The sequence below is a fragment of the Sphaeramia orbicularis genome, chromosome 14 (assembly GCF_902148855.1).
Source record: "Sphaeramia orbicularis chromosome 14, fSphaOr1.1, whole genome shotgun sequence".
Classification (NCBI taxonomy): Eukaryota; Metazoa; Chordata; class Actinopteri; order Kurtiformes; family Apogonidae; genus Sphaeramia; species Sphaeramia orbicularis.
The window spans coordinates 22,986,992-23,008,231 of NC_043970.1; the positions used below are offsets into that span (position 1 = coordinate 22,986,992).

Sequence of the window (21,240 nt, forward strand, 5' to 3'; positions counted from 1 at the left end):
TCGGCTCGAAATTTGGACACATTTTCAGTATGGACTACAACCGCTGCTGCTGACAAACAATTATGGCAAACTCGGAGAAATATTCGTTAGAAGTCTTAACTTGATTTTTGCCTAAAAGATAATAAAGGTAACTTTGCAGCGCCTGGAGGGTTCAAATTCAAACTATTAGGGTCCCCAAATACACAAATAAATGAACCAAAGACTAATGAAAGTGGGTTTAGTAAAATGTAACCCCTTTAAAGGACCAGGAAATCTTTACAGGTATTTTGAGCTAATTATCTGATTAGAATGTGACACCGTGAGTTTCTAATACTGAATTTCTTTACAATATTCAAATTTTCTGAGATACTGAATTTGGGGTTTTCATTTGTTCTAAGTTATAATCATCAAAATGAAAAGAAATGCACACTTGAAATATATCAGTGTGTGCGAATCTATATATAACGATGTTTCATTCTTTGAAATGAGTTACTGAAAAAAAATCTACTTTTTGATACATTCTAATTTATTGAGATGCACCTCTATGCACGAGAGATTAAAAAAAAAATCTGAAAGAAATTAGACTAAATTAATCCAATATTTCTAATCGGGGTAAACTGAGCACTTTAAATAAACCCTCTAATATTGTTACACCAGTGCTTCGCTGGATGAAGAATGCATTGATAAAAATAGGAATCCTAAAGCAAGAAAAAAAGAACAAGCATGTCAGGAAATGTCTGCTTTTGCTAATGTGAAAGTGCCTCAGTGGACAGAGCTGACTAGGAGAGGATATGAGCAGATGGTGGAGAGAATAAAACAATAGTGGGGCTGATGTCCTGAGACACTGATGAGATAAAATGGACAGCAATGCTGATAAAGTGGCAGTTAAGGTAGGATGTACAGTAGACCGGGCTAAATGAGTCTAGATGTTAAAAAACGAGACTGTGTCTGCTTCCTTGGTAATGGCAGGAAGGTTATGTCTAATATACGATAGAATATTAATGCAGCCTTTATCTGGAATTAATGGGTTCATTAAATTCTAAACATTTAGTTATTACATCATATTTTAATAATGCCATCACATTTTAGTTTTAATTTGGTTTTACTCTACAGTTCTGGGTGCACTCTACAGTGTATTTCAGCTATCTTATCTTATACTATGCAGACCTTTTGCTTTGCATTTCAGTGAATTATCTGGTTAATCAGATCAGATGAGATCACTGTAATGGTCTTATCTGATCAAATCATTGAAAATTAATTAATATTATGAAAAGATACAGAAAATGGTGCAGTTTGCCTAGTTCTAATAGATATCCACAAGTATTTTCACTCTGTAATTGGTTGTCCAGTGTTTATTTTTGTATCTAATCTACAGCATTTGTTTTTCATCTGCACAAATTGACTATTTAATTTGTTTTATTTATGCTTATGTTGTACGAGAAAGCTGTTCCCGCAGTTTATTGTGCAGCCTTGTTATGTGTGATAATAGCTATGGCGGTCTTGTTTTTGTCAACACGCAGCAGCACGCAGTTGACATACTGATTAGTTGGTGTAGCCACGACACTGGCCGCTTCCTGGAGACGGCGTATCCATTAGTCTCGGTCCTTGTGAACTTCTGCATAGAATGGGCATTGTAATGATTAGTCAAAGATTTGATTAATGCCTTAATTACTAGTCCTCCTTACTCTCCTGTTGTCAATTATTCTCTCTCGCTTTGCTTCTTGTGTGCGGTTCACCTTTCCCTGCTGGGGATTGTAACCTGTGTGAGACTTGCAATGAGCTGTGAATCCCATACCAACTCCAATTATCTTCGGTGTTCACCAGCCTCTGCAGCTCTGAGGCATAAACATATCTTAGCCCTTCATTGTGACTTCAGAGCCTTAACATTGTGTTCCAGAAATATCAAGCTGGAATCAGACTTTGGCAAACAAGCATGTCTACAAGTGAAGATGTTTATGCATTCATTTAAGTCTGTAAAAACATAATGCATTTTTAAAAACCCCTACGCACAGACATGGACGCCACAGAAATAAACAAATGATTCCCACAGAAGTTGGATCTGAGACAGAAAATAATTTATCGTTGTAACAGTAAAGGCTGTTTTCCATTGTGTGGGTGATCATAATGTATGATTAAAAACCTACAGCTATGGTAATTTCTGCCTGAAGCTGCATCTAGGTGCATGCGTTTTTTGAGTATAATGCAAATGTGGGCATCACAGAGACAAAGCTGTCTGATGTTTGGTAATTTACAGCTGTCATAAAGCAGGGATAGGCATTTTTGGGGGAAAAAAAAAAAGAAACTGAAGAATCACAGATGTGGGGACCATGAATGTCTGTGCAAAACTATATTTATTTATAGGAGAAACGAACAAATTGATATTCACATCCATATATCCAAGAAAGAAGAAAGAAAAAATGATCTGACCAAAGTTAAAACTGTCTTTTAGAGAATGAATCTAGTATAACATTAATATTATAGATAATGTCTTTGGGACCAAGGGCTCCAGAAGAATCCAGAGCTGAGGATAGTTTCAAAAATCTCTGGCTCCCACAGATATCTTGTGAACTTCTTTATAAAAATATCAAGTAAATTTTATTTCAGGACTCATTCTAGTCTCTCATATGTTTTTAGACCCTCTAATAAGTAATCTGGAATCCATTTAGAATTCTTCCCTTAACCCATAAAGACCCACTACTACTTTTGAGCCAGTCCCCAAATGAATTTTTCTCTTTACTTGAACCTTCCTCAAGTGATTTATCACCATTTATAGTAATATTATGCTCTGTATTTGTTGCTTTTTTGTGACAATCATGTATTTTCCTGTAATTGTCTGATCATGTAGAGGTTCATAAAAGCTCAGAGTAAAGTTGAAGGTTATTGTATCAAAACAAAGACAACTGAAGAAAAAGTGACTTTTTCAGCAAAACCTCTCATTAACTGAACATAAACCCAGTGTCTCCATCCACTGTCATTGATCCAACTCCATGAGTTTTACTGGTAAATCAATGTTGTAGAAGGTGATGGTGTCCCTACATGCATTACGAAGCCTTTGAACATCCAAATAGGTCATATCTAATGACCATGAAAAGACGACAAACTACATTTTACATCAATTATTTACATGTATTGGTAGGATTAGTGGCTCAACAGGTATTAAACAGTTTAGATCAATAGATGATTTGTGTCACCGGTGGCTTTTTGGGTTTTTATGGGTTAATCAAATCTCAGGGTGAAGAGACAGCTCTGTTGTATTTATTGACTGGTTTGTATGACGAGTCAGAGTTTTGCACTTGTAATTCATTTCATAAAACACATTTTTTCCCCTGACAGCCTGCCCACTATATACTGTAGGAGGTTAATAGGTCAGAGTAACAAGATGATCCACTTACTTTGTGGCTCCATGTTTGATGAAGTTTCATTAAGTCAGCAAGCTAATAGTTACCATTAGTTCACCTCTAATCCATTGACCCCCAGAGATCTGCGTGCCTGTTGTGTCCAAATATGATCACTTCTGGCTCCAGAAATCCAAAATGGCAATGACTAAATCACTAACTACTAGATTCAAAATGGCAGTTCAGACACCAATCGATGACATCAGGGTTCACTCTATGTTAAAATCATCACTGAAATAGACTGTTAGGTATTATGTCAATTCTGAATAGTGTAATGAGTCTGAAGGATTTTTAGATCTGTTTTTGTTTTGAAGATTTCTTTCTGTCCTTGGCACAAAATAGAGAATAAATAACAAAAAAAAAAAAAAAACCTGACAGAGTACTGCTATTTCAGTGGAAAAAGGCTGTTTATGTAATGATGGCAATATTTTAATAGGAATGCATTTTCATGGGTGCACAACGTATGCTTTTACCTATTAGTGCTGATGTATTGGGAAGTTGGGATGACTGAACACAATGAAAGCTTCAGGGTGTTGCTGCTAATCAAGAAAAGGTCAGTTCTCTCCCCAGTACAAAGATTGCTACATGATTGAATGACGCCAAAGCAAAACTCCTGTTATCAGTGGCTGCCATTTTTTGAGTGCAGCCAAAGTCCAGGGTGGCTCCAAGAAGGACTCCATTTTTTATTTTTTTAAGTTATTTGCTCCCTTCACATGAATCATATTGTGACGCTTGGGAACATGAAGACCTGCACAGTAAGAAAAAGACCGAGTCCCATTTTTTCTTCAAGGCATTGGAATCCAATTTAAAGCATTTCTTATTCCTCCTGAAAATGGCCTTATTTGGGCTTGTTGTCCCTAAACAAGGGCAACATGATTGATGCTGAATTCAAAGGTTCACCTCCAAATTCCCGTAACACAATCCATCTGTTCTGCTGAAGACCTTGAACTGCTAAGGCATTTGGGGGATTTGAGTTTCCTGAATGTTAAGCATAACACTGTGTGCAAAAATTTTCCATATTTCACATACATTTAACCCCAGAGATGATAAAAGGCAGAGAGAGCAGGCCATCGTTGACGTCTTTGTCAAGGAAAGCTTCAGCACAGTACCTGTCACAGCTGAAATCACTTTGCATTTCTTCTGCACAGACCTGTCAAACGCCAACATGAAAGGAGTAAATGTGCCGTGACAATGCATACATGCGAATAAGTCCCGAGATTGAGTCTACAGAGAGCGTGGTGAAAAAAGAAGAGAAGGGGAGGTATGACATGAGAGGGTGGGGACTGAGAATCACACCCACCTACTTACCCGAGATCAGCGTCAAGTTTGTAACCCACATTCTGCGTTGTAGTGTGACACACTGCGGAAACCTGATGTGGACAGGCACTCCAAGCGGATTCTGAACAGCAATGCGTAGGTATTGACCTAATATTTGACTTACAGTCGGATGATACAGTTAACTTCCCTCCTGTTGCTATAGTGGGACAGTAAAGGCAGATGTAGCGTATTGAGGTCCAACTAAAGGCAGAATGACTGGCCCTCAGGGTGAACGAGAAGCAGGCATTTCTGGGACACTTGATGTTGCAGAGATGGGTAATTGGCCCAGTGGAAGTTCACGACATAAAGTATGAGATGCCTTGGGTATAAAATGCACCCTGTCTAGGAACATTTCAGTTATAACAGTTTCTCCAAGCATTTAATGTCCCACATTTCTGTAACAGTTCACAACATTATTAACTTTATTCAAACAGATGATGAATTCAGGGGCACTGGCAGCAAGTGTAAGGAACGGACTCCAAATACTTCACAAAACATCACTTTTCCAAAGTTTAAGAGCCTTTTTATGGTGTGCTGTACTGCAGTTAGATGGGATTTTTATTTATTTGACCCAAATGTACAGTAAAACTAGAGCTGACACATACTGCAAAGTAGCAGACGCTGTGTATTTTGTGCCTGTAAAGAAACTAATTTACAACACCTGTCCGCTAAAAGTTCAAGTCAAACCGAAACACAGTAGAAGTACAAATATAATAAAATGAATTAAAACATAAGTATTAGTTGTGAGAACAGTGTAGTTTCTTTCAGACATAATTTACCACTTCTGTTAATGGAGCAAAATTGCTGACGAGCTGAGCAGAAAATGCAAAAACACTTATTGTTTTTAATAGAGAAGGTTGTTTTCTCAGATGAGGTTGTGTGACACTTGCCATTTATTGAGGTCTGTGTACACCACTTCACCAGAGTGCTGTTGTCTTCAAACAGATTCATTAAGTTAAGAGGGAGCATGGCCACGTAGGCTGTAGATTGGAACAGCTCATGACCCTCGAGATTGTGGGATTTCCACTCATGGTATTGGCTCAACCCGCCTCGCAGGTACAAGACTCCCTCAACATGTCTAGTCTGCTGTTACACTGTCTACTGCTACGAATGCGGCTATAATGGGGTAGGATGAAACAGGAATTATAAAACCTGAACTAAAACATTATATTATGATGTTTTTCAGGTTAGAATATAGTTGTTTTCTGGAATTTCTTTCTATTTCTGGAGGTTCCCAATCAGCTTGGCTTGGTGTCCCATGATGCAATATGACGACACACATACACATTAACATAGCAATGCACTATGTCTGCAAGCTTCTCAAAGCATTAAAACAATAAATTGACCAAATGTGATTTAAAAAAAGTGTATTATAGCCTTCCTTTCCGCTATATCTTAGTGGCAAATAAGGAAAACTTAATAGTATTGGAATATGGAATTTTAGAGTTGGCAATTTCTGAGCCAATTTATTGCCGTCCCCATGCAGAAATGGTTCTTAAAGTTAAACCATTAGGAAAGAGGCCGTAGATATAATTTTTCACCTATACATTTAACCTTATATAACCCAAAATATCATTAACTGACCACAAAAACAAGTGTACAACCATTGTTATTTGTGAAACTGCAGGGGTTTCACTGGTGCTTCAATGTTGCAGAACATGTAAGAATCTCCATGTTCACTACAGATCATCTGAATGTCCAAAGGGGTCATATCTGATGCTGCTGAGAAACTGCATTCCACCTGAATTATTTGAACATATTGTCAGGATTAATGGGTCAAAACTAAACGTGTTAGATCAGTAGATATTTTTGGTCGCTGGTGATTCTTTACAGGGGTTGGACAAAATAATGGAAACACCTTCACCTCAAGATGATAATGCCCCAATCCATACAGGTAGAATTGTTAAAGAATGGCATGAGGAACATTCTAATGAAGTTGAGCATCTCGTATGGCCGGCACAGTCCCCAGACCTCAACATTATTGAGCATTTATGGTCAGTTTTAGAGATTCAAGTAAGACGTCGATTTCCACTGCCATCGTCTCTAAAAGAGTTGGAGGGTATTCTAACTGAAGAATGGCTTAAAATTCCTTTGGAAACAATTCACAAGTTGTATGAATCAATACCTCGGAGAATTGAGGCTGTAATTGCCGCAAAAGGCGGACCTACACCATATTAAATTATATTTTGTTGATTTTTTAAGGTGTTTCCATTATTTTGTCCAACCCCTGTAGGTCTTCGAGGGTTCAGAATTACATAGATTTGTCTTGTCTGGATGCTGGTTTTTGCTCCTGTCATGCATTAAAAACACTTGGGTAATGTGTTGATTGGAGCTGAAACGATTAATCGATTAGGTGCTTGAAGCGAATGCAAAAATTCACGATTCGATACATCGACTCGAATTGATTGAAGGGAAATATTCTATTGCAGTTTTCCTGAATTGAAACTTCTTTGTGTGTCACAATAAGCGTCCGTGTGAAACACAACAGTGGAACCAATGTTTAACAGCAGAGAAATGAAGGAAACAAAGCTTTGATTCAGGAGAATTGTGGTTGAACGATTTTTTTGGATCACTTTGAGTCAGTTAATTGTTTCAGCTCTAGTGTTGATACAGGGCATGATACAACAGTTAAGTGTTTTTTGTCAATCTTTTGTTGAATCCACTTGCATGTATGAAGACTCTCATGTACTCTCCGCTCATGCTACCACACAAAGAACTCTTTCCTCCCAACACAACATTTCCCTTGGGGCTGGCCAAGCAGTAATGAATGACTACATACTACATTTTTGTTTGCCCTTTCACAACTATTTATGGTAGAAAGATGAATGATACCTCATTTTGCAAGGAATAATGAGCACTTTTAGATGTGATTAAAAAAAATGTTTTAACCTAAATTTCAGGCTTAAAAATAGTAAAAATCCCTTGGTAATAGATGGACAGAAAATTAGAATCTGTTTTTGACCACTTTGTAAAACCTGCCTTAAAGTGCAGTTCCAATTTTTATAAAACTGCAAAATCTTTACTGTTGGTCCTCTAGGGTGTCTATTTTGCAAAATGGTAAACAGTTTGTATTTTGTCAACATACAAGGGCATAAAATAGCAAGAGATTTGCTAAGTGTTTCGGTATCAGATGGTAACAGATGGACAAGGGAGAAGAACAAGTTTCAATTGTTTATTAAACATAATTATTAGTATATACACTGCATATATAATATCTACATAGTCAAACACCTTAATAAACTAATTTAATACATTTGAACATATATTTATCTCAGTTTATTAGATAGTTGTTACCACTGTAAAAAGAGTAGCAAAAGGTTTTTAAATTGACCTCAAATTGAAGTTACAGCTAAGTATAATATTGGTCCAATAGAGGCGGATCGAAGTTATGCTTTGAATTGCACTGATGGTGAAAGAAATGCAAAAATAAATTTATTGTGAATATAATGCCATTTAAGTATTTTTAAAATATTTTTCTAAAAAACACAACTTGTGCTGGACCCTAGAAGTAATGTACTTTAAAAATATGTCTTCAAAAGGTAATTACCTCCACCAAGGAGGTTATGTTTTTGTTGGTGTTGGTTTGTCTGTTTGTGTGCAAGATAACTCAAAAAGTTATGGACAGATATGGATGAAAATTTCAGGAAATGTTGACACTGGCATAAGGAACAAATGATTAAATTTTGGAGGTGATCGGGGGTGGGGGGTGGTGGTGGTGGTGGCACTGGTCTGCGCTCTACGAGTGCTTTTCTAGAGAAGACAGCGCAGACCTCTGCCAAGGCAGATCAGTGCCCCCACCCCCCCACCCCTGATCACCACCAAAATTTAATCACTTGTTCCTTGTGCCAGTATCAACATTTCCTGAAATTTTCATCCAAATCCGGGGTACTGATCTGCCTTGGCGGAGGTCTGCGCTCTCCAAGTGCTTCTAATTTATATTTATTTTTTGATCTAGATGTGAACCTTCCCTTGGCCAGCCTCTATTATGCTCTTGCACAATAAAAATGGTAAAAAGGCTTTGTCAAATCATGACAAGTCAAGCTGATGCTGTCAGGGAAAAAGCAGCATATATGCATTTCACCAATCAGTGATTGCATTTTTTTTTTCTTTTTGTACAACATTTTTATTGTCTAATTATACAATGGTATGGCATGAGAACACCATGGAGCGCACCTTGAGATGGAATGGACTGAATGACAAATGCCTCAAGATTTGACTTGATGTTTTTTGTAAACGTTATTCAGCTGTTTTTTTAAATTTCAGAAGCGAGTCTAAAGACTTCTCCCTGTTGCCCTCAGTCATGACCTAATTCTTTATTTTAACCATGTATTTTTCATTTCTGTTTTTTTCATTTGAAGAAATACACATTCATAAGTGTTACAGAAATGTGTAATTGGCCCACGAGAAACTCATGACAAAGTGTGAGACGCCTCAGGTGTGAAATGTGCTCTGTCAAGAAACACTTCAGTTAGTACAGTTTCTGCAAGCGTTTAATGGCCTATATTTTTGTAACTCAATCCAGTTTGTGATATTATTAACTGAACATTTAGACACATATTCACCCAGATGGTGAGTTCAAGGGTACCTGTGGCTAATAAGACATATTGGTTTTTAAGTAATTCAGATAATACCACTTTTCTAAAGACTCAATGTATATTACAGTTTTGTAAAGGATACACATAATGGGATGAAGAACATAATTAGGTATACAGAGATATACAATCACAACTTTGAGTAAACTAATCCATGCAAAAAATCTGCCAAGGTTTATATTTTATATGAAGATGTTTGAGTTACATTTAATCACCCAACTGTGCCAAGTTTGGGCTCAGTTTCCTACGCTGCATCAAAGGCAATGATAACATTATATATAGTGGATTCAGGTTAAATTAAAATGCTTCATTATTTTTTTTTTAAGACTGGGGAACAGGGGAACAGCTTCTATAAAACAGTGATGCAGTAACAAAATTGGATAGGTTCCCCTGACTGATGTGTTAAACTCTTGTGTAGATTGTCTCTGAACAGAACTTTCTTTGGTATACACATAAAAAGTAATATCCAAAAAAAGGTTCTTTTTCACCTCTGAAATACCTCCAGGATTACTCATTTCCTCTCTTTTAACTGACCTAGAAAACTGGTCCCGGTCTTTGTTTCCCAGAACTGTTTACTGCAACACTCTGCACTCCGAGGCTGTCCAGCTCTACACTCAAATTACACATCCAAACCATTCTGAACTTGGTAGCCTGGATACTCATGAACCAGAAAACACAATTGCGTGACCCTGACCCACTGCCTCCATCGAGTAAGCTACAGTTTGCATTATAATGATTGTGAAAATAACTTGCCACAGAGTACGTCATAGATAAACCTCATCTGCTCCTGTTCTCCAAAAACTGAATGGTACAATCTGTTATTTCCTAAACTCAAAAGGAAAACGAAGCCACCCGAACACCCACGCACCTTCATCAGATGCCTTCCATTTTACAAACAGCCACCACTTTCAGCAATTCATAGCATTCATCAAGTCAGTCCAAGGTCAGGACCTCGTGATTTGGTGCAGTCTACTCTCCACATTTGCTCACTGTACTGTGTAATTGTTGTTCTTCGCCTGTCATTTCATCCTCTTATTGCTGACCTGTAACAAACTTTTAGTTCCTGTGGACGATACAAGGGTCACAACAGTCCTCTGAGTGTCTCCATGTACTGTAAGAAGGGAGGTCTCTCAGCAGCAGAAAAACCTAAAAATATCATGCAATCTGAAATAATAGGCTTGTGAAAACTGGTCTTATGACTACTTAATTGTACCTCCACAAGGAAATCATTCAAGCGCAGCAAAAATGAGTGGTTTATCTCTATAGTTTTTATTCTGAAAGTAACTTTTTTTTTTCTACCTATACAGTGTGAAAAAAAAAAACAAGAATGAGCCAAACTACACAAAAGGACTAAATGATCTGGCCGCATCTCTTTTCACTGTATCCACAGTAGTTTATCTCAATGGTTGTGAATAACAAGAGGACTGTATTAATATACAGTAAATATAGAACAGAATGTATTACTCTGTAATTATGTTGTACAAGATGATTTCCACTCAGCTATTCCGTAGGATAAAGCTCCAGAGGGCTGAAGCCTGATCGTCGTCTCAGTCTAGACTGTGGAAGATCTTAAAAGGCAGCCCTGGAAGGTCTTCTGCAGCGTTCATATGCATATGGAGCTAGAAAACACGCCATAGCCTGGGGCCAGAGTGAGCCTCGCCTCGATTATGATCTATGAAATCCTGACATCAAAACAAAAACTGACAAAGCACAGCAGAAATAAAAGAAGATCTATGGTATGTTGATGGTATGCCTCCCATATGGGAACAGTCAAAACCTTCACATATAATAGTCTCAACAGCATAGAGGCGTTTGCATTTTCTGAGCCATATGTTATGGGTAAATGCAGTTACCTACCACCAATTTTGTTTTTAGAAGCATTTTTATGATGATTTAAGCATGAAAGACCATGAGCCGCACTCATTTTTTGTCATAAAATTACTGAACAGGTGCACTTGAGCATACAGAAAAAGACAGTAAGTAGCAGCTTTACACTAGCCTGAATTACAGGCCTATATGGAATACAACACTTGTGAGCTGTACTTATGGTGACATTCCCGTCAGTAAGGTCATATCAAGCATTTTCTAATTTGCAGCAGATGTGCTATGCCATGAACAGGAACAAAAGAGACGTGTTGGAGTGCTGAGGGAGAGAGAGCTACAGTTATACAACATGTGGCTGCGTACAAAAAAATTATCTCAATGGCTTTCGGTATCCTTTGGACCCCTCATGTGTGCCACTGACTGTGCTCTGTGCTGTTGATTCATGGTGTTGCCAAGTGGAGCATGTGAAGAGAATAAAAGATAGGAGCTAGAATTGAGCCCTGAGAGACCCCAAAGGTGATATCTGCTGAAAAAGATAAAGTACTGCCTATTGTGATAAAGTGAGAGAACTAACAGTGTTTCACAAAGCAAGTTCAATATACTGTGGTCAGTGTACTGTGTCTTCACAGTGGCTGGACAGATACCATGAAGGTGGAGGCCAGACATGGGACTTTTCATTTGGTGTTTGTAACATGTGGCCAAGCTCATGCAGAAGGACAGATAAAACATGGTAAACAAGTGACAATAATGGCAAAAAAGAGAAAAATACTGAAAAGTGACTAAAAACTGCAACTTTATCAAAGGACAAAAAAGACTTCTACAAGAATTGCTGTTTTGTGTTAAATCCTCAGTCTAGAACTCCTTTAAGGCATGTGTCCTCACTTGTGATAAAAAAAAAAAGCTACAAATCAACACAGGAATATAAGCACTACATCAGCTCCTGCACATTAAGGTTATGAAAGTATTTTCTCTTTGGAGTCGGTCTCCAGTCACCAGCGCTGCAGTGATGGAAAATGTTTGCAGGGTACTAAATCAATTGCTTTCAAGAATTTTATAGAAGAATTTCAGCACACTTAATATTTAACAGTACAGCTGAGAGGTAGTAGAAACTATATGAGTGTCAGTGGCTGAGGAACAGTACAGACACAGTCAAAGTATTGCAGTAAAATGTTTTACTAAAAAAATGAAGTAGAGAAATGTAGGTTTGTTATGAGTTTTGTTAATAGGCGCCTCTTTGCTCACACCATAGTCTGTTGTTTATTTCAATTATAGTTCAGCCCAGACGGGATTGGCATTCTCTTTAAATGTGTTCGTCTTTTGCTCAGTCAGTGTTTTATCTGGGGTGCAAGATCCTCATGGACTTATGTAAAGTTTATATCTGACAGGCTGAGTGTAACAGAGAAGAGAAAAGAAGCCTTGTTACAATTTGATGAAGTCGTGTGTGCGTGTTAGAGAGACAGAGAGAGAGAGGAAAAACTCAACCCAAAGTTCTTCAAAACCCAGTAATCTTGCTAACGTCATATAGGCTGTCAAGCTCACTCAGTGCTGAGCCAGAGAAACCACCCAGAGCTCAAGGCGGTCAATTAGAGCTGCATGATCAAATATGTCAAATGCTACATAAGGTCCTTAGACAAAGCGTGACCCATCTCCAGCATCTGCTGCTTAAAAGAGGTCATCCGAGACTCTGTGATAAGTAAACGAATAGGGCTGTTCAATATAAAGCAGACTTACAAATGGCATGTTCTGTAAAATGTTTTGGCTTTTCTAACAACCTGTAGGCTGACACCAGCTCCCAACAGAGCAGACAGTTAAAATGAATTCCAGTCTAAGACACTGGAAACTAAACTCAATATTTGAGAGGGCTCACTGAGCTAAAATAGTTTCCTGAGCAGTAGTACTTGTGTTTGTTTAAAAGATTTCATACAGACAAATTGTTGGTTTTTAATTATCAGATTTAGTGTGCATGTCTGTAATCTGTCTAATTAGCAGGAAATCAGGATTGCATAATGGGTTGTTGATGAAACAATTTAACCAGTTCAGAAAAAGCAGCAGATCTTGGTTTTATTTTCACCTAACATTACACTGGTCTACAATTTTTTTAGAAATGATTTGCTTCAGACATTAAATGTGCTAAATGTTACGTATTTTAATAAGATTAATTGGAAAATAAATGACAAAAGTGCCGGTTTGCGGATGTTTTCAAGGTATATGATTAAGTGTTATTACACATATATATTGGTTTATGTACATTTATATAATAGTTTTATAAATCTTCCACTAAATAGAACCTGTAAAGTGAATGTATTCTAATGTGCAGACAGTGTTTTGAAGCAGATCTTGTAGCTCTGAGACAAATATTCCTTTTGAGTCAAACCCATTCTCTCGTTAATTCTTGAATTTCACATTTTGACCCAAGGCTGTATCTTGGAAAGTTCAGCCAACCAGCATTTTTGACTTGATTTTTCTTTATCTTGTAGACCAGTGTTATCATTTTCCATATCTTGGGACCAGTGATGTGCAAGTTACTTCCAAACTGTAATACATTACAGATTACTTGTTACTGTTATTTAAAAGTAATTCCTTACCTTACAGTATTACTGTCTCAGAATTGTAATGTGTTACATGACTCCTGTATTACTGTTGAGTTATATACAAACTCTCATCATGAGTGGCGCATCGTCCCCCTCAATACAAGACATAGGAGAGCCTTGGGACGCATTCATGTGTGCCCTGAAGTACATGTGGACGGATAGCTCAGTAAGTAACTCTACGGTCTACGATGTTTGAACCCCAGCAGGAACGCTTGCATTTTTTCCAACATTTTACATGTTCAAACAAGGGGCGAGGCACTGAGGACGCCGGTTGATAAATCTGGAATTGATAAAGAATTCTAGCTAGTCATAAAAACGTTAACTTACCTTGTCATTGCTGATCACAGGGATCATGCTAACTAGCTTCTGTAAAGCAGTGTTAGGGTTAGTGATGAGCATACGTCCATGTGGCCAATGTACTGTCTCCTGCCATCTTCACTTTCCTGTTCTATTTCCAACAGGAAATAGAACTTTCCTGCCACATTTTTGATTCCTTAAGGTCTCACGGTCTTGCTGTTTTTTTTTGTTTGTTTTGTTTTGTTTTGTTTGAGCTATTAAATTATGGGCGAAAAGTGTATTGTACCGCAAGCGCTATTGAACATGTACAGAGTAAAATATTACTGAAAATTGATTATACTACCACATTACAGCAAATGTAATGCGTTACTTTTGTAACTCCCAACACTGTTTGGCACATACAGTATATGTCTTGTAATTAGAGAGCCCTTCTGGTTCTTGGTACAGGTTTTGTAAGTTACCACACATCTACTGGTGAAATTTCTCACTACATCAACCTAAACATCACTGGTAGCCCCCTAACCCTAACCCTAATCCTAACCCTTACCCTAACCCTCCTTACAGTCATATTAAATGAAAATAATATGGAAATAAATGTACTGTGCATTCTGGTTAAACAAACAATGGCACAAAAAATGATCAATACAGCTACATCATCTAAATCACATCTCTTATTGTTGTACAAGCGCCACAAAAGTTGGCACAACTGAATGGATTGTAGAAGAAAACTGCAATACTGCTGCCAAGGTCCCAAAATACTGTTATTCACTGAGATGCCCAATGTTGCAGTGGTAGAAAAAGTGCAAAAAATGAATAACATCTGCTCTTTTTTTCTGATCTGCTCCAAACTCTAGTGTGTTCATCCTTTGCTGATGCCCTTCCCTTGCACTGAGTTTCATGGAAATCAGTGAAGTAGTTTTTGTGTAATGCTGCTGACACACAAATGGACAGACAGTCTCAATGGTGAAGGCGCGCAACTGTGAAGTGGTAATTTTAGCTGCATAAACAGGATTCTTTTTTATTTTTTAAATGATGTAATGCTGCAATGTTTTTGGACATCTAGGCTTTTCAGAAGAAGAAAACATGTTGCATGTTTAAAAGCAGAGGAAGCTATGCCAGTAGCCAGACAAGTGTGTAAAAGAAGGCAAATTAGTGCGACAAACACTGTCAGAACCGTCTGTAAAGAACTTTGTTGCTACAACATCGAGTGGACATGTTGAACGCCTCATGCGGAAAGAGGCTCCCACTGAGTCCAACATGAAATATATTTAAAATAGCTGCAGTCTGTAACACTGTGGCTAAGGAGAGCATGAAAACATACAAATGAAACAAACAGGCAACAGTTTCTCTGGGTTGATTGAGATGGCCTGAAATCTGGGTTAAATTAAGAACATTACAGGACACCGTATGCTTTCATTGAACTGAAACAGTTTGAAGAAGCAGGAGACCAAAGCAGAATTCAGGTTGGTTAACCTGTTTATAGTTGATGATTCACAATTGTTATTCCATGTCAAAGGAGAAACGAAAGGATTTATTCTCACCATGTCTGTATCCGACACTGGCCCAAAACTCGTCACATAGATGTTTGTCCTCACTTCTGTCACACTCTCTGGAGGGAAAGAAAAGGAGCAGAAAATATTACAATGCAGTTGACATTCACAGATCTTCACTGCAGCTCTCATTGTTAAGCTGATTGTTTGTGTTTGTGATGGTGAAGTCTGCCTGTTGGCATTTCAGTAAGCCGCTTCACACAAAAACTCCATACTAATCAAGGGTTAGAGGAAGGCTTCAAACTGAGGAAAAACTGTAACCGCTCACTGAAGAACTTCTGGATGGCTTAACTTACTGTCTTTGTACATCGGTTTGTCAACATTGTTATGTCAAGGATTTCAGGTTTAATAACATAATGTGGCAAAAATATGTAAAGATGTGACCTAAAATGTAGAACACAGTGTTACTGGATTGCATTGGATCCATCAGTTTCAGAACTTCTTGACACAATAAGACTTTTGCAACCTCAATTCCAGAGTCAGATGCAAATCCACGGATGCCCCTGAATGCCTTCACTCCAGTAAAACGATAACGTATTTTTGTTCACACTGGTTATGTCCACTCAGCATAAAATCTGCTACAGGCCAGCCCCCTTTGGAGAGAAGCCATCCCTTTTGACCCCAAATAATTTTAGGTTAGCCTGCCTCAAAAACATTTAACAGCCCCTAAGGGACTGGCTTTGGAATGAAGAAAAACAGCAGCTCGGCAGGGAGCATGCAGATCTACTGCATGTGGTTTTTAATGACCAAATAATGGGCCACTTTTTACTTCACACCGTTGTAATCACATTAGAGGTAATGTCGTAAGAATGTAGCATGACTGTTACAAGGCTGTTCTTCACTGTGTTTTACAGGGCCAATATAGTTCTCTACTTATATTTGTATGTATCACTGCACATTATGTGCACATTACAAGCTCCATAATTGCTTATGTTCTGTCATAATGACTTATAATTATTTCTTGATAGTGTAACAAAGATCACAGTGGGTTAGTCAAGATTTGAAAATGATACAAATCACAAACTGTGATAAGTGTTTCCAAATACTTCACAAATGATTTTAATAAAGCATTAAGTAGGGCATGACATAAAAGTCGTGACAGATCAAAGTTTGCCCTCTTTGGCGTAGGCTGAATCATCTCCTCTGGGGGAAATATGTACAGCAGGCTTTTGGGCCACTAGTGAGACAAATAGCTGCTCCCAGTGGTGCAACAACTAGAGAGTGATGAGGGTTTTCTCCAAAAGTGAATAGATCCTCGACTCTTACTGTGTCCCAGATCTAAGAGACCACCCACAGGTGAAGTCTCCAGTCCTCTGGTAAAGGGCCCCCTTGAGAGAGGAGATCCACTCCCACATTAATCACTCCTGCGACACAAATAGCTCTCACAAAATACGTGATTATCACAACAGCAAGTCAGCAGTTTGCATGGCAGCAATAGGTAGGGAAGAGAATGAGTTGCCCCTTTTCTGTTTACAATGCACCAGAGCATAGGGCAGAGCTAATAGATGCCACCGAGAAGAAAATTAAACGCTCTTTAGGGTTTTCCATTCAGTTTGTGTATATGAGACTGTCACTGACAGTTTCTAAGTAGGACTCTGGGTGGTGGGGGTTGATTTGTTCTCGTAAAGGCAGGAGACCTTGACTTTGACTGAGCCGGACAGGACCCACAACTGGTTCAATCAGCCTTTTGATTCTCACACAGGGTTTCCCTTCGGTGCTGTGAGTGCTTTATATATATGTATATATATATATGTATGTGTATATATATATATATATATATATATATATATATATATATATATATATATATATATATATATAATTTTTTGTCAAGACACAATTCCAGTTTTGTGAATCATGCGTTCATGGCTGTAGTGTTGTACACGAATGCTTAGGTGTAGAGGTAGACCAATATATTGGCTGGCTGATATATCAGGCTGATAAATTGATTTTTTTTTTATATTAGCCATCAGCCTTTTTTTTTTTTTGAAAGCCGATATTTGATCAGTAGTAAAAATGTTATAAGATATTTGATCAGGCACCTGTGTGGGCAGCACTTAGAGTTCAATAAATGTTAATAGAGTACTATGTGTACCTGTATTAATAATTTCATTTGTATTACTGAGAATAGAATAGAATAGAATAGAATAGAATAGAATACACTTTATTGTCGTTACATCAGTTGTGCAACAAAGTTGCAGGTGGTCTCTGCTAGCAACAGTGCACTTACCTCTAAATAACAACACAAAAGATACAGACATGTATTAAAAAATATAAAATAGTGTACAATCAAAATTCGAGATATACTGTATGAAAGGGTAAAATAAAAAAATAAAAAAATAGAAAAGTAGTATAAAAATGTGCAAATGTAACAGTGTAAACAATATAAACATACATGTGCCAGACACGAGGCACATGTTCCGTGATTGGTTATTGTATGTTACAGTGAGGTATAGTGTGTGTTTACAGTCGGCATGGCCCAGGAGAAGAAAAATATGTCATTTATTAGTTTTAATTTTTAGACCTGTAGCTAAAATATCAAACCCAGCTTATTGAAATAACTGTCATACATTAAATAAAATACACTTTGTGTGTATCCATACAATTAGTTGAAATTATTAGTCTGCTCTGATGCCTCTTTCAGCTTCTACCTCCTAGAAATACCGAGGTAAAGGCTTCACCGTCTTCTCGCCATTGGAGATGCGAACATCTTCACAGGGGCTGAATATGACATTAACAGCTTGAGTCTGGCTCCTTTCTCTGGTTGCTAACTCACAGTCCAGGTCACCCAGCCTGTAGCCTGGTAACCACACTCAGCAGAAAGCAGTAGAGCAGAAATGACCATTCCAGCTGGCTGACAGAGAAATGGCAAACACCGCTTGAGCATGTGGGCTCGCTGTTGAGCTGTTAGTTGGTCCTTGGGGGGGCAAATGTTTGGATGACAAGGCATCAATTACAGAGATTTCCAGTGACATATGCGATTATTTGCCATTTGGGCATGATTGAACAAAGACATCCACCCAAGGGAAGGCACATTACCATAACAGTACTGCACAAAGTGACCTGTCTTCATTATGATGCAGGTCCTACTGGCTGTACCATGGCTCCTAATGACCACTAGGGGCAGATATATTTACAGCCTCATTGACTACATTTCATTTCCATGCATAAAATATTCAGAAAAGGACAAACTTCCTAATAAGCTGTGTACATGGCTAACAAAAATGAATATTCCACTATAATTCTGTTTACAAGCGGCCGTGTATACCCGGTAGGGATTTATTTGGTCAGAATTTCAATGTTCATTCCTTCAAATACCTTCAACAAAGTAGGGCAGCTTTGCAATATTTGTACATATCCAAAAAAAAAACAAAAAACAAACTGTTTATGTGGACTTTTTGGATAGCTGTGGCCGAGAAGGTTGGAGAAGCGGGTTGTGATTAAGGGGATGCTGGTTCAATTCCCTGGACCAGCAGAGCAATTCCTGGCCGATGTGCCCTTAAGCAAGGCACTTAACCCCCCCATTTGCTGCCTGCTCCTCGTCTGCAGTGTGTGGTGTGTTCCTGCATGTTTTAGTTAGTGATGAGTTAAAAGCAGAGGTTCAGTTTTAGTGTGTTGCTTAGGTGTCAAACATGTGGCCCGGGGGCCAAATCCGGCCAGCCAAAGGGTCCAATCCATCCCCTGGGATGAATTTGTGAAATACAAAAATTATACTGACGATATTAACAATCAAGGATGTTGAAATCATTTTAGGTCAATTCAATCTATAGTGGATCAGACTAGTAAAATACTATCATAATAACCTATAAATAATGAAAACTGCAACTTTTCCTCTTTGTTTTAGTGTAAAAAAGTAAAATTAGAAAAAAAAGCTACATGTACAGACTATCCTTTTACAAAAAATATTAATAACCTGAACAAATATGAACAATCTGATATGTCTTAAGAGAAGTATGTGGAATTTTACACAATATTCTACCTGTTACTAAATCTGTAAGTTGTGATGCACATGTATAAATGATAAACTGAGGTGTAATATTGTTATAATTGCACTTTTTTTCTTAAGAATGTTCAGGTTGTTCATATTTGTTCATGTTATGTTAAAGTACGGTTCATAGGTGTAAACATTTTCATAATGGAATTTTACTTTTTTCACTCAAAAACATAGAGAAAACTTTGGAGTTGACATTATTTATATGTTCTTATCTTATTATTTATATTATTTTACTGGTCCGGCCCACTTTAGATAATATTAGGCTGAATGTGGCCCCTGAACTGAAATGAGTTTGACACCCCTGCTGTAAAAAGACGTCACAACCTGTGATAAAAAACTTAAATGTGTATTGAAAATGTGCAACCTTCTTAAAAACAGAATAATATTGTCATAGTTGGAAAATCTCTATTTGGCATAATTCAGAATGTCCACATGCATATTATTCACATGGAACCTGACATCTTTAGAATTTGTCTGAATAATAATGTTAGTGAATTTTTTTCTCTCAAAATAAAGCACTGTAAATCAAAAGCCCAGTCTGACCTTTGGCATTAATGGTTCATTTTATGACAATAACTGCCACACCACATATAAAACCACTTCATATCAAGAGTTTTTAACAGTTCTTGTCTGTCCATCAATAGAATCAGCTGATGAAGGTCAGTCCACTTGTATTGCTCTTATAAAAAAATATATGAAAGGTTAGGAAATTTTACACAGTCACTGAAAAATTTGAAAGTAGTGATCAGTTTAGTCAACCAAAAATCTAAGGATAAAAATATTATGCCTTTAGGACCAGAATAATAATCTCCTTATTAATATAGCTAAGTTAAAATCATGACAAGTTAAGAATTTTGCTGTAGTGCTTTTTTTTTTGTACCTTGTGACTTACCTCCAAGCCCGGGGCGTAGCCTGTTGTCGTATCCGTCCAACAGCCTGTCTAGGATTCGGGTAAAAATGGTGATGTTGTCTTTACTGTCATCAGGTATCGGCTCTTTGTGCCCGACTACTGCCCTGCAGACAACGACAGAAGATAATACAGTCAAAAGATGAACATCATAAAAAACTAACAAGTCTCTAAACAGAAACATTGAATCAGAGAAGTTTCGAGCACAGAACAAATCACCAAAAAACTTGTGTTTTCATGGAGAGTTTGTAAATGGAGCTTTTTTTTCACTGCTGAAATCATTTGAAACCATTTAAAGCATGCCTTTTCTTACTTCTTATTCAGACTTCATTTTTTGTTTTTATGAGGGAGAACATCATAGTGAAAAGTTGTATGGTAACAGTCCCAGTTTCTCCTACCTGTTTATATTTCTCTCACGATCAGACTGTGATCTGCCTCTGGCTTTAACCATTATGTGAAAAGTATTGTCTGCTTGTGTTTGCTTTGTTACTGTATATTTAAAAGATACTAGTCTACATTAAAAGAATTTATGGTAATGAATTCTTTTCCAAAACGCATACACTCAGCAGCATTTTATTAGAGGATTCATCATATGCTATCAGCCACTGGTTATTAATTTACATGGCCCCCAATTCCCTGCAGAACAATATTGTGTCAAGATGAAAAGGCCACTATACTGTAGGTGGAACAGTGATGAGTTAATGAGTACTGTCTTTAATTAAACTAAAATCCCCTGAGGAGCTGACCTATAATATCCAAGTAATCCCCATCAACAACCACTTCATGCACTGATG

General features: G+C 37.6%; 1 protein-coding gene across 5 annotated transcripts in view; it reads right to left on the reverse strand.

Annotated features, from left to right (window-relative positions):
• Positions 1-21,240, reverse strand: part of gabra3 (gamma-aminobutyric acid type A receptor subunit alpha3) — a 137,330-nt gene that overhangs the window by 36,749 nt on the left and 79,341 nt on the right. For 3 of the 5 annotated variants that reach the window (XM_030154007.1, XM_030154004.1, XM_030154005.1), the window contains 2 exons: positions 20,420-20,553; positions 15,537-15,604 (listed from right to left, as the gene is read on the reverse strand). In XM_030154007.1, the coding sequence (XP_030009867.1) occupies positions 15,537-15,604; positions 20,420-20,553 (202 nt within the window). The remainder of the gene's footprint in view (positions 1-15,536; positions 15,605-20,419; positions 20,554-21,240) is intronic. The other 2 variants (XM_030154008.1, XM_030154006.1) reach the window with 1 other exon arrangement.